General features: G+C 41.3%; 1 protein-coding gene across 4 annotated transcripts in view; it reads right to left on the bottom strand.

Annotated features, from left to right (window-relative positions):
* Nucleotides 1-1,032: 1,032 nt before the first annotated feature.
* SIAH1 (siah E3 ubiquitin protein ligase 1) overlaps nucleotides 1,033-15,162 on the bottom strand; it is a 31,855-nt gene continuing 17,725 nt past the window's right edge. For 2 of the 4 annotated variants that reach the window (XM_072117164.1, XM_072117165.1), the window contains exons 2-3: nucleotides 11,204-11,277; nucleotides 1,033-3,122 (exon numbers count right to left, since the gene is read on the bottom strand). In XM_072117164.1, coding sequence (XP_071973265.1) covers nucleotides 2,272-3,120 — 849 coding nt within the window. In that variant the 5' untranslated portion in view covers nucleotides 3,121-3,122; nucleotides 11,204-11,277 and the 3' untranslated portion in view covers nucleotides 1,033-2,271. Of the gene's footprint in view, nucleotides 3,123-4,774; nucleotides 5,167-11,203; nucleotides 11,278-15,162 lie in introns of those variants that run through there. The other 2 variants (XM_072117162.1, XM_072117166.1) reach the window with 2 other exon arrangements.

The raw sequence follows: 15,162 nt of genomic DNA, 5'->3' as shown, positions 1-15,162 counted from the left end.
CTAATTACACATTAGCTTATATTTTGAGTGCCCACTTGTATATGAATTATGCTGATTCCTGGAATACCCCTTTAAGGTCTTTACTCAGGAGGGAGGCATGTAGCAGAGCTGACTGTTTTATAGGAGAGTTAGCAGAGCTGAGTTTCAGACTACGTAAATGCAAAGTTAATACTCAATACCCTACAGGAAACTTCCTCTCTTGTGGCGGGATGTGGGGACAAGTGGTAAGGCTCCTGCACAACATTTATGATAAAAGTGGCTTGTCTAACAGTAGACTGATACGGCAACAGCATACTTGGTACATGAGAGGATGGTGTAATTTCTGAAAATCTCTTACCATTATATGTCCTTCCTGTGTACTGTGGAAACAGAAAAACTAAAATTAGGTTATAGCATGTGAACCACACCGTAACTGTCTGGATCACCATCCCAAAGGGACTGGAACTCACTTTCTTTAAAGCCATCAAGTATGGAGTCCTGAATATATAAGTGCCGCAATACTGGAACCTGAGAAGTAATTTTTTGTTTGGTTTCCTCAGTGGGTTTCTACAGAATTCCATGAAAACCTCTCTAAAGAAAGCGACTTCAAGTTGACACTGAGTGATCCAGATGTTTACAATGCAGGCAACATGATACAGCATTAGCCTCAGATGGTGGAAGACACCAACAATGCAAAATTAAAAACACAAGTGTGACCTGCACAGACATTATAAACCTGGATGGGGGCTACTTTACTGCCCAGTGCTACTATAAATAGAAAATTCACACCACATTTACATACCCCAACTGCTATGAAAATGGAGGGCTATGCCAAAGATCCTGTAGAGTATAAAGGGAAAAAAAAAAAGGTATGGGCGACATGAGTGGGCATAGAAAGCCCTGCATAGCAGTACAGGCAGGCAAATTGGGAATCTGTCAGTTTTGCTTGGCCTACAACAGAGCTTGTATCTATATTGTAGATAAGCCAAGTTTACTCCTCCATTCATTAACAAAAGCCTCATCCCATTTCTGCAGACAAATTACAGCTGAGAGTGAAGTTTGCCAAGTATTATTTTTAATGACAATTATAAAAAGATGGAGAACATCTCATTTTGAGACTACTCATTAAACAATATCTGCTTTCAATTAGAATTCCAAAAGACAACTGGGTTTTGCACTACAAAAACAAACAGCCTCCTGCACTGTAAACTCTCCAAACTTTCTTCTACCGGATCGAAATCTCACAAGGTCAACCAGCTGTAACAGATACATCAGCTGCTAATTTTTTTCCTTTTTTAAAAATGCCTCTTTTCAATATCTGCCACCTACACAACAGATGCCACCATTTTATGATCCAAAACTTTCAATGATGTAGACTATGGATCCTCATGGAATCCCTTCACCGTTTACAAACTATTTTTCCCAGTTCATAAAATGACGGCTGACCCATGTGTAGATGCTATTACATGCAACCAGTATTCAGACTTTATATAAAGCTCTAGTTGTAGGGTTTTTATTTTTTGAAGGTCTGACTGGTCCAACCCTTGTATGCAAGACAACAGCCAAAACAATCTTGTTAAGTCAAACATCACTGAAAAATATTAACATTCCTCATTCCAGAATTGGGAGCAAAAATAAAATATGGGAAAGTGGGGGGTAAACCAAGAAATTATGCATAGCAAACTTAAGTGTACAAAAAAAATATAATATATATTTATATACTTAATTACAGAAAAGAAAAAGTCAAATTTATTGAATGAAAAACTAGGAGTTAATAAAAATTAGCAATACACAGAAAATATACACAAACAGCAGCAATTCTATATAGTGACTTACAAATGAGGAACACAGCGACCCGGAGAGGCGGCCGTGCAGAATGGCTTGTCCGTCATAAAGGGAAAAAAAAAAAAAACACAGACAGTATTTTTACTGTACAAACTACAAACACAAATTAATTTGGGGTTATTTTAAGTCATTTTTTTTTTTTTAGTTTTGTGTTTTTTTAAATAAAAAAATTAAAAACAAAAACAAGATGCCCAAGTACAGGGTATAGGGTTTCTTTCAGTGGTTGGTTTTAAATATTAGTGTTTTTCTTTTTACATGCATCTGCTTCCTGTTTGTGTAGTTCACTGACCATGCCCACATTTCTCTATTTTTTCGCTTTTTTATTTTTTACCATTTTTATAATTATTTTTTGCAGTCTGTGGCCGGCAGTGAAAGTCAATTGCAATAGTAGAAAGTGAAATATAAAGCGATGACAAACACTGGCCCTGGAACTTTGTAAATGCCATTTTAACACATGGAGATTGTTACATTTATTCCTAAATTGCCATTTTCTGCAAAGAGTTGTGCAATGCTTGTATCAAACACTAGGCAGTCGCTGTTCATGATGGCAGTAGCAATACCCTCATGAATAGAGCGTGGAGTAGCTTCCCAAGTCAATCGTCGGCGGTGACCATTTAGCTCCAGGCGGTAAGCAAAGTTCTCAGCTTGCTTCCGTGTGCCTATTAGCTGTACAATAGCAAAGAATTGTTGATGACCATCATATTTTTCTTGTTTTTCCAATACCAACATAAAGTGAAAACCAAAACAGGACTGCATCATAACCCAGTCCACAGCCCCAGGAAGGTTAATGTCTGTGGCAAGGAACACAATATCCTCTCCTTGCAATGTTGTTATGGATTTGTGTTGATGCATAAGGTGTGGCATCACTGCATCCAAAGACCCTTGCCATTTACAGGAAGCTCCAGGGCAGGGACACGAGTAAGGTCGAAATTCACACAGCTCTTCATGGTCAGTTTTCTCCGTGTGTGGCAAAGTTACCTCGCAACCTGAAGAGGCATATTTGCAGGGAAATAGGACAGAGTTGGCAACTTTTTCCATTGCCAGGTTGCGGATGGATCCCAAGGGCCCTCTGCAGGTTGGGCAACATGTGAGTTTGGGGCGACAGTTGCTGCATACAAGATGTCCACTCTGACATTGAAGAATAGGTGGCAAAACATAGTCAAAGCATACGGGGCATTCGAAGAGGCTCGCCAAGTCATTGTTTGAAGCCGTTGTTCCGGTCAAAGCTGGCACCCGTTGGGAAGGTGGACACTTAGATGTACCAGTTGGGATGGCTGCAGCAGTCTGCCGGCTCATTTCTGGAAGGTAAAATGAGAAGCTACTAATTAAAACAAGGTAAGCACAAAGAAATCAAAAGTACAACAAGGCTGCATGCAAACAACCGCATGGGGGGTATGTACGGCCCATGTTTCCCGACTGATATAAGGTTCCAACTACGCATTAGAATGGGATGGGATAGCAAATGCAGATATCAGCATGCTCTGTTTAAGTATATGTACAGTCTGCAGTACGCCTGGATTAAGCTTCAGGTGTTTTCCCCCACTAACAAAATTGCTTTGCAGCAAATCTGCATGGTGTAAGAAAGTGCTTCCTCATTCTAAGAATAAATAATCAGTGGCCTCTGACTAGTATTTACCTCTGCTGTCTGACTAAAGTAAAGGAAGCAAAGTTTCTGATAAACCTGCTACCAAATCCTACATGCATCAATCCACCTGCAGTTTCTTCTTGCATCCCACCAACCCATATTATATGGAATACGCTTTGCCTTCTTCATAATTTCACAGCCCCCATGAAGGCTTCAATGCTTTGGATGTAGAGCACAGGCAGACATGTGACTACTGTCACATGAACCTACGCTCTGCACAGGCATTTCTCATGACTTAGTACAGCTAGATGAATTGACTATACAACTGGATGAATTGACTAAACAACTGAACTGTATGGTGATTGCCTTAAACCAGGCAAAGTTGACTTTCAGATCTGAAAATACACAAGTATTATGACACACTGGACTTATACACCACCACACCAAAGGGCTGCAGATATATATAGAGAATATTCTTCCAGTTCTTCACAATGATATAAAGCTATAACCAACAACGAAAAGATAAGGGTCCAGCAACATATGCAGCCTTTCCTAGAGAACATTTACCTCGTCTATGACACCTTCATATGTCCACTTGTCGTGCTCTCAGGGGAGGACTTATTACAGCATATTACATCACTTCGTGAAGTCTTGCATAAAATACTGTGTTAAAGGTTGTTTTATAAGTTACTTTTGTTTTTACACAACATGTATCAATTGCCCATTGTTCAATGCTCCCAAAAATATTCAGAGTGTTGATAGGCACAACACATGCCAATCACTTGTCTTTCTGGCCAGTAAGCAACATCAAGAGCAGCCAGTATTACTATAGGGTGCAATCTATTGGAATTAGTATAACCAGGGCAAATGCACAAAACAAGCACCACAGCTTCACAAGGAGACTTGTCAGACTGGAGCATAGTCATTTCCTATACTTGTCCAGGATCAGTACAAAACTCCACCTTGCATGGAGCTCTACTGTAATCTTCATTACAAAGCTATTTTTCTTCTACAAACAGATCATGGTACAATTAACACAGCGTTAGATTATCTGTTGTGAGGCTTCCAAAAATAGCCCTAGGAAGTCCTGGTAGTGTGACTGAACATGGCTCGAGTCCAGGCAAGAGCTGACATTCTCCTGTACACCTGACAGCTGCGCTGCTAGTAAACATGTTTGCACCTTTCTCAGCTAGAAGGCTGTGCAGGCACATTTGGCACAGTCTGCTAGTAGCCATCAGTGGATGACCAGTGTATGGTGACACTACTCCATGCTCGCTATATAGTGACAGGTGAGAAGCTTCTATGGCCGTACATTAATCCGCCCTCTATATCAGAATAGACATTGTGCCCCCCGCAGCCTCATACCTTTGCGCTTTTTCGGGTCACTCCCGGACAGGCATGTGAAGAGCACCCCTTTCCACGAGTAGAGCACGCTGTGGGTCGCTTTGCCAGTCATGGGTTGGACAGTTCATAGCGGAGCCCCCTCCCCTGGTGAAGCCTCAGCAGTTGTCAGAGCACGGGAGGAGGTGAGGTAAGGGATCAGAAATAGCGCAGCTGCTGCCCATGCCAGCCCCGTCCTCCGCCACATCCCAGGCGGCACAGCACGACATGTACAGCCCAACGCGGCGGCTCCCGGCTCCTGTGTCCCCGCAGCGCAGAGCCTCCTCCTTCCAAGGTGCCTCCCCAGGACCCTGACTGCAGCTCGGCTCCTAGCAGCGACCACACCCGCAGGAAACCCGGGGCGCATGCGTCGTATCCTGCCTGCTCCACCTAGTCCCTCCCCGGCTGCTGGTTGTAATGTGAGAGCACGGAAGTTGCCACCTCCTAAAGAGCAGTGACCTCATATCGCTCCGGCACAGGCTGGTGGGGACATTTAAAGGGATATTCCATCTCTGTTCAGCTTATCACAGGGCAATGGTCACAGTGACGGGGAGATATATGTGCAGTGCTATGGGTCCGCACAGCTCTACATACACATCCATGGTGCATTAAGATTTCAGCATCAGCTCTTAAAAGGGAACCTGTCACATGGACCCTTTCTTTTTCTTCTCCATGTCCCCATAGTCAATGGTTATCACATTCCTAAACAGAATTACTCTGCCTTTTTAGTTGTAAAGAAAACCTATATCACAGATTACCCCCTCTGTTAGTAAGTGTCCCAACACTTCCATCATCTCCCCTTGCAGGAAATCGCTCAGTCATCAGCCAGTTTGAAGAAGAAGAAAAACCTTCCCATCTCCCTCGTTGATTCTGTCCTCACTACATCATAGTAACCAGGCCACCCCTTCACCCCACTTCTCACCAGCCGCAGTAGGCAATTCTCGCAGATATGTGCAGATTAAGCAGAGCAGGCCGCCACCTCACCATTTTGACCTGCACATGCACCGCACTACGCTGGTGCGTAACTCGCTACAGAGTTTGCATACCTCCCTGCGCCTGCCCAGCCACCCCTAATGTATTGAAATTAAATTTTCATGTCAAAATTTTTAAATCATATCCTGCAATTCTCATTCTGGTCAAGAGACTTAAAGAGGCTTTCCCATGAAACATGTTAGGCCCATTCGTGGGGGTCTCAGAGTTGAGAACCTCACATAACAAGAACTGGGGGGGGGGGGGGGGTCAGAAGTACCCCAATCGTAACCCTTGTTGCTCCCTAAGGTGAGCAGGGTACCCAAGGTGAGCAATACTTGGAAAGTTTAAAGTGAACCTACCACCACGAATCTACCAAGAAAGGTAGATCGGGGGGTAGGTGCATGTATTGGACGTGAGGATAGCCCTTTATAGAGCTAATCGTCACGTCCCCGCTATCTTTTTTAAATCTTTATTGCCCTAATATGTAAATTTTCTAAAGAGGCTACTGGGGCATGGAGTAGTAGGACATGAGGCTACACGTCACGACACTCCACGCCCCAGTAGCCTCTTTGTTCCTCCTGCCCTGAAATCTACGGCCCGCAGCTCTTCGTACCTGCGCACCCTCGTCCGAAAAGGCAGAGTTCTGTGCAGTCGCTCCGGCTTCGGAGCAGTGGCCGTGCAGCCGCGGGCCTGCGCAGAACACCGGCTTCTCAGACGCGAGGGTGCACAGCTACAAGGAGCTGCGCGCCAAAGATGTCAGGGCAGGAGGAACAAGGAGGCTACTGGAGCGTGGAGTAGCCTCTTTAGAAAATTTACATATTAGGGCAATAAAGATTAAAAAAAAGATAGCAGGGACATGAGGATTAGCTCTAAAAAATGGCTATCCTCACGTCCAATACATGCACCTACCACCCGATCTACCTTTCTTGGTAGATATGTGGTGGTAGGTTCCCTTTAAACTTTCACATGTACTGAAATTATTCAGAATGCAGACAAAGCTAAAAATTTTAATTCCTGGTGACTGGTACCCTTTAATAAACCGATATTGGAGTAGTTACAGAAGCCAACCATTTTTTTAAATTAATAAATATAAATTAAATATTTATATATATTATTTATTATTTCCCAAAAGAATAAAAAAAAGAAGACCAAAAATCCCCAAATTAATAGACCTTTTTTCTTCACACACCTACAGAAGGCAGGTTTTTCCACCCTATACAGAGAAATGATTCAGAAAAAGAACCTTTCACTACCGGGAACCTTCAGCCCCATTTAGATTACTGTGCTGGGATCCCCCATAAAGGTCTATTACACCAGGTCATGGACTGGTGAGCCCACTATTTCACTGCACAGTGACTGAGGTAACAATAGAGTAGGTCCTATTCAGTACCATTAGTTTTGGCAACCAACAAGCTAATTTTGTGGATTCATTGCTAAAGATTATAGTTCTATTTATCAATCCAGGTTTCTGATTCAAGATAACTCAAAAAAACAAAACAGTAAATAGAAGATTACAACAATTCAATGACAGTATGGAGAACTCAATTGCATTATTATTTAATCATGGGAAGCTCAAATTTGTGAATGAGAACACACTGGGCCGAATGTGGCCTGCCGGCTGTACAATGCACAGGTCTGAATTAGGCACTTTCCACACGCGTGCTTTTGATGTACAGAACTTGCATTGGACTCTGACCCATTGTAAAAAATGTGTTTTTTCAGACTTGCATTCTTTTCACACACACAAACGTTTTTTACTTTTGCAAGTCACATGCGTGAAAAACCCACGATACAAGTCTATGGAGATGCATCAAAAAAGCATTGCACTTTGAGACACATGCAAGTGCAATCAGTTTTTCACTAATCAATTGCCGTAGAAAATATAGAGCTCAGTCCTGAGTCCTTTCACGCGCATTACCTGCACAGGAAAAACATTGAAAATGCAGTGAAGACGCATTGAAAAACTGAGGCAATGAACAAACTGACAGAAAACTGATTGAACTCAGGGTGAGATCAGGGTTCGGGCAGTGAAAAACCGACATTTTTCAACAGACTCTGACGTGATCTGCAACGCAAGTGTGAAAGAGGCCTTAGAGCAGTGGTGGCAAACCAGTGGCACTCTGAGCCCCATCAGTGGGCACTCAGGCTCCTGCTCTTGGCCCCACAATTCTTCCTGTTCAGTGGGTTGTCAAGGGAAGCTCCAATGGCAATCCGAATTTTCCCTCCTGTCAACGATATTGGTGTCCTCAGGACTGTTGAAAGCTGTGGTATAGCACAGAGCAAGAAGATTTTAATAAGTTAATGCCTGAATTGCTGTGTTGGCACTTTGCAATAAAGTGGGTCTGGGTTGCAGTTTGGGCACTTGGTCTCTTAAAGGTTCGCCATCACTGCCTTAGAGGCTGTACTTGAGCCATAAATTGTAAAGCCTTTATGAAGACACCAAGCTCTGGTTCACACACTGCTGACTACCCTTATTCACTATTGCTATAGTTTTGAGGATGTATATTGTAAGCATCCCACTGATTGCCCACTTTAGTCAATTGCCTGTTTGAGGTTTCTATAGTTCTAGACACTTGATTGTAATTAGACTAACATTTTATTCCATTGTACAGTACTTACAATAGGAAACGGGGTGCACATCATACAGATGATAGTGTCAGAGGTAAGACCTATTGATCACATCTCCTTTGGTATGAATTAAAAAATGTACAATTTTACATCTTGAGCATGGTTCCCAAGTGATTGCAGCTAGTATCTTTAGGAGGGGCTTTGGGTGGTTATGAGGGAATTGAGATCAAACACAATGTGAAAAAATATACTCAACTGAAATAGGTTAACGTGAAGGGAACAGTATTGGCCATTGGTGTAAACTGATGTAATGTACCCCATCAGTCACAATATCAGTAAGTCCGTTGCACACAAGCTCCAAGAAACTAAACTGCAAGCAAGTTTACAGGACCAAACACACTTGAGCACAATTAGCTTAAAGAGAACATGTCAAGTCAATTTGGGACTTAACCCCTTCCATCCTTTTTCATTTGAGTTTCCATTTTTTTACTCCCCACCTAAAAAAAATCTATAACTTTTTATTTTCTACGTAGAGCGCTGTGTGGGGTCTTGTTTTCTGCGTTATAGTATTTAATATTCTATGCCATGTACTGGGAAGCAGAAAAAAAAACATTTCTAATACAGTGAAATTGGTGAAAAAAAAGACATTTGAGCTGTATTCTTGTGGGCTTGGATTTTACGGCTTTCACTGTATGTCCCAAATAACATGTCTAACGTTTCAAAAAGGATTTATATTGCATTCATACATTTACAAAAATTAAAACTCCTGTAAAAAATAAATAAATAAAATTTCTTCCTTCTGCCATCTTCTGGCACTAATAACTTTTTCCATACTTCGGTGTGCGGAGTAATTATTTTTGCAACTGTTGATGACGTTTTCAATGCTACCATTTTTAGGACTGTACGGCCTTTTGATCACATTTTGTTGATTTTTTTTTATATTCTTCAAAGCGGCAAAAAGTTTTCAACTTTGGGCGCTATTTTCCATTACGGGATTCGCCGTCGAGAATAACCGTTATTATATTTGGATAGATCAGACATTTTTTGGATGCGGCAAGACCTAACAGGTTTATGATTTTTACTGTTTGTTTACTTTTCTAGGGAAATTTTTCAGACCCCCTAGGGTACTTTATAATAATAATAATAATAATAATTCTTTATTTATATAGCGCACACAGATTACGCAGCGCTGCACAAGCATATCAAATTGGTCCCTGTCCCCATGGGGCTCACAATCTAAACAACCTAACAGTATGTTTTTTGAAGTGTGGGAGGAAACCGGAGTACCCGGAGGAAACCCACGCAAACACGGAGAGAACATACAAACTCTTTGCAGATGTTGACCTGGGTGGGATTCGAACCCAGGACCCCAGTGCTGCAAGGCAGAAGCGCTACTCACTCAGCCACCGTGCCGCCCTACTTTAACCCTAGGTTGTCTGATAGATCCTACCATAAACTGCCATACTACAGTATGGCAGTATATGGGGAATTTCCTCCTCATTCATTACATAATGCAGCAAATGCCCCCTTTTATGGAGAGGTCTCAGCCCATAAGAGTCTCCATACACCCACAGCTGGCATGTGCCGTAATACTACCTCACATGTCGGTAAGGGCATGTACCACCAGGATTAAGGACTATGCAAATGAGCCTGGTTATTTACATACAATCTTTCATCGTGGTGGTAGATGTTGTTTAACCAACTATAGATCAATATGGACCCCTGGTTTAGGGTCCCAAATCAACTGGTATGAGAATGTTCCCTGGGCTTAATTTAAACATTTATATACATTTGTATAGAGTACGATGAGGAAACACTTTTCACGAAAAGATTCAGTGAAGCCAAGATAATACCCCGGCTTCATTGTGAAAGCATCATACTTGTGGGGCTTGGATAGTGAGACCAGGGTGAACTATGCCCAGCTTCACTTGCTACAACACACGCCAAATGAATATAACAAAACTCAATGTCATTAGTCACAAAATGGAGCTTAAGGAGTTTGATTTTGTAATTCGCAAAATGTTATGGGCTTTCTAAAGTAGGGGGAGTTATCACTAAGATGGCCACCACTGGAAACTACAAGTCCCATGATCCTTTAGTTTTCAGTAACTCCTCCTCCCTCTTACATCATCAATGGGAGCAGACTTTTTTGCTCTGTTACCATAGTAATGATGTGTAACTGCCATCGCTGCACATTACCTCACTGAGATGACATCTCACCACAACACTGGCCATACTAGATACGATGCAACCAATCGACTGGCCCGTGTCTGCTCTGAGCTGAGAAGTTCGATGGACTAATTAAAGGGCCAGTAACATTTTAAGTCTTTATTAGAGTAGGTCACTAGCATTTTTTCTGCTAAGGAGAGCAACATTTTAAACAACATCTAATTATACATTAATTCATATACAAATTTGGTCTTAAAATATAAGCCATGTTGATTCCTGAATTACCCCTTTAATGTTAACATTTGTGTTTAAAAAAGGCAACCATTAACACATGCGTCAACACTGCATTAACGGATGTTAATGCAAAAGTTATCAATTTAATTAGGCAATTCTCTCTTTAGTCGCCCAGTGAGTATTGAACCGCATGCGTTAAAACGCCATATGTGAATGCACCCATACACTACCAAGCCTTTTTATAGGACAGCGAGGGGAACAAAAAATAAATAAAAATTTACACCCTCTTGTGGCAAAACCCATTTTTGGTCCTCCTCCCATATTTCCCGTTTCTATCTGGATGCCTTTTATTGGTCTGTGAGTGCATAAATGATACATTTGGAAATGACCCAGCCTTAAGTAGCAGGAAATTTAAGAATAAAAATTCCCTCCTCCCCCACTACAAATGCACAAGATCATTCGCCTACTCACCAAAAACTCACTTGTCTTCAGTTCCTTTGTAGCCAATGTTGTGGTCAGTGAATACCTTCTTAAGGCTGCCTCATCTGCAAAAATCAAGACACTCCTTTTGACTATGTGTTATCCGCAGTTTAACAAAACTCTTCTTATAAGGCTTATACACCTGTCACAAGTACAACTCCCTTAGACATTACATACATGTTCATTTCTAAAAGAAATCTACATTTCACCTCTCCAAGAAAAACTGTTTACCTATAGGACACCTCATCTAGACTTTAGTAACTTTATTGTCCAACCAAATGGGACCACAAGCTATGCACAGATGTCTGTAGGGTTAGGAAAAGAGCCCATATGTTCTTCACCGTGTTAATGTTCACACACTGGGGGAGATTTATAATACACCAGCGAATGATATTGGCCAGGCACCGCCCTAGCAACCCCCCCCCCCACACACACACACACACACCATATGCGATTGAAACAAGCTCCTCCCTGTTGTAATTCACATACCTTTTAGCAAAAAGAGAAATGTATGATTATACCATAACAATATTCATTCCAATATCCCTATGCATGTTTCAATTTGTATAGCACCACCATTACTTTCTACTTTAACCCCTTTAGGATTATAACTTTGGCATACTTAAACATATCCAGGAATTTTTAGATTGTATCATGGGAAAACATCCTCAAATTAGTGTAAAAATTTGGATATTTATGTTCATTATGTGTTTAGTTATGGAAAAAAAATAAATAAATAAAAATTAAAAATTTAGCAAAAAGTTAGAATTATTCTCCATTTTCAAAGTTTTAAATTCTCTACTTTTCAGGAAGATATTTATACCATACAAATTAATTATGTAGAGAGTAGAGAGATGAAGCGGCACTGTGAATTCGGATTAAATCCAAGGGTAGGGTGCAGGCTTGTGGAGGTCCGACTCGGGGATCCCAAAAATCCAGTAGACAAAAAATGGAAAAGCAGCACTCCGTGACAAATGGGTGTTTATTTCACCAGTGGGGATTACAACGTTTCAGCTATCTCAATGTAGCCATTTTCAAGTAACATTACTTGAAATAATTTCCATGTAAAGAGCTGTATGTGGGCTTGTTTTCTGTGTAACAAATTGCACATCATAATGACAGCATTTAATTTTCCATGCTGTGTACTGGGAAGCGGGAAATTTTTTTTTTCCCCAAAATGTAGCGAAATTGGTGAAAAAAAAAATGCATTTGAAATGTTTTCTTAAGGGTTTGGATTTCACAGAGCACCCAAAATAACGTTTACTTTGTTCATTGGGTCGGTACGGTCACGGGGATACCAAATTAATCTAGGTTTTTTCATGATTCCATACATATAATAACTAATAATAACTTTATCATACTTTGGTGTAGGGAGCTGGTTGTGGTGTATTTTTTTTTGTGACTTTAGATGAGGTTTTCAATGCTACCATTTTTAGGACTGTAGGGCCTTTTGATAACTTTTTATATTTTTCAAAATGGCAGTTTTGACTGTGAGCGCCATTTTCTGTTATGGGGGTAAATGCCGGGAATAACAATTATTATAATTTGATAGATCTGACATTTTGGGACGCTGCAATACCCAACATTTTTATGATTTTTACTCTATATTTATATCAATTCTAGGGAAGGGGGGGGGGGGGGGGCAATTTGAATTATTAGGGGTTTTTTTTTTTTTTACTTTTATGTTACCATTTTTTCAGAACGCCTAGAGTACTTTCTCCCTACGTTGTCTGACTGATCCTACCTTATAATGTCATACTACAGTATGGCAGTATATGGGGATTTTTCACATCTATAATAATGTACAAATCACACATTGTAAGAAATGGTGCAAGACAGCCTCAGATCTTTGTGTGATGACATGGGGAGTGATGATCCAAGCTAGGATGGCTCTTTAATCCCTTCTCGACATTTGACGTAATAGTACTGCATGGCGGGAGGTGCGTTCCCGCAAAATACAGTACTACATCAAGCTTCTGGCGCCGGCTCCTGAACGGAGCCTGGGCAGAAGCTGCGGGTGTCGGCTATATATTATAGCCGACACCCGCCTCTAACACCTGCGATCGGATATTTCTCTTATTGCGGGGGTTAACCCCTAATACGCCGCGGTCACACTGACCGCGGTGTGTTAGAGGCATTTAAACTTCAATTAAAAGGAATCGGACCCCCCGGGACGCCTACCGGGGGGTCCGCTGCTCCGATCGCAGCCCCGGGACTGCCAGTGCCCGCAGATCTTCATCCTGAAGCTGGGTCCCTGCCTTCTGGCAGGACCCGGCTGTAAGACACTGGGCATGCGCAGTACACAGTACACATTACACAGTGTAATACATCTGTATTGCACTGTGTAACCTATAAAAGAGCTTGAACAAGCGATCAGAAGATCACTTGTTCAAGCTAAGATGTCATTAACTGTAAAAAAAAAAAGTTAATAAAAGGTTTTTTAAAAGAATAAAATAAATAATAAAAGAAAGTGAAAGACCACTTTTCCCTGTACACAAGTAAATCACAAAAAAAAAAAAAAACACTTATTTGGTATCACCACGTCCGTAACAATCTGTACAATAAATCCTAATCATAATTGGACCCGCTCGGTGAACGTGGTAAAAAAAAAAAAAAATTGCCAAAAATTTACATTTTTTTTTATCAAATTGCTTTACAAAAAAAAATGTTCTAAAAAGTGATCCGAAAAAGTTACAAGCACCAAAATGATACCACTGAAAAGAACAACTTGTCACATAAAAAATAAGCTCACAACCAGCTCCGTCAACCAAAAAAATACTATAGTTATGCCGCTATAAATATGGCAATACTAAAACAAATGCAATTTTTCTTTTCTAGTTTTCCTTCAATAAAATTGGACAAATAAACAAAAACTATATAAATGAGGTATCTCCGTAATCGTAGTGATCCGTAGAATAAAGCTAATATATTATTGTTATGATACAGTGAACACTCCCCCCCCCCCCAACAAAAAAGCGAAAAATCCAAAACAAGAATTCATGATTTTATTTTCCTCCACACTTAAAAAGTTAATAAAATTGCTTCAATAAGCTAAAAACCCACTAAAATAAAGATTTTACAGTGCATATCATTCCTAACGCGCGTTGTTATAGAACGGTGCAGCGGGTAGTGACTTGCCAACACGGTTCAGACATAGTGATTGGGGCTAGATGGCGGCTGTTCCTGACGGCCATCCATCCTGCTCCATGGAACAGAAGGGTTACGCCCCCCCCCCCCCCCCAGTTCATGATCACCGCTATTGGCTCATCAATGCAGACCAGCCAATAGCAGCTAATTTACTTATGACATCAGTAATACCGATCACCATGTCTGTAAACACGGTGATCGGGGCAGGGTGGCAGCTGTTCCTGACAGCCACCAATTTTGCCTTGCGGTCCAGAGGGGTTTTGTTGCCCCCCTCGGTCCATGTTTGCGGCTATTGGCTGGTCGATTTGGTCCTACCAAAAGCAGCAATATTCGTAACAATGGGCATCGCTAGGGTGAATAAGAGCAACACTTGGCGATAATTTCCCTCCGAAAAACGAAGACATGGTACAAAAGCGATGGCCGTGCACATTGTACAGATGATGCTGTACAACTCTTACGAGCTGTTCCAATGTGCAGGTCCTGCCGTATTATTTCTCCATTTTCAAGAGGAAGATATTAGGAAACCAATATTGGGATAAGAAGGACGGGGCCCCAGTACCTCTGGTTTAGATGTTACTGTGTTTTGCCAGGACAGCATTTTCCCGGTGAATTCTGCTGCTTCTAAAGGTAGGACTCAATAAAGAGTCTGTTCCAACAGAGGAGTTAGGAAGGACACTACATACTACTAAAAGACCTGCGACAACTCCAGAGTGCCAAAAGTTTAGTTGGTCCCTAGATATATTCTACCTCCTTATACACTAGACATTCACAATTCACGCCCAACCTGTTGTGAATTCATTTCG

The sequence above is a fragment of the Engystomops pustulosus genome, chromosome 7, assembly GCF_040894005.1.
Source record: "Engystomops pustulosus chromosome 7, aEngPut4.maternal, whole genome shotgun sequence".
Taxonomy (NCBI): domain Eukaryota; kingdom Metazoa; phylum Chordata; class Amphibia; order Anura; family Leptodactylidae; genus Engystomops; species Engystomops pustulosus.
This window is presented reverse-complemented; position numbering and strand designations above follow the sequence as displayed.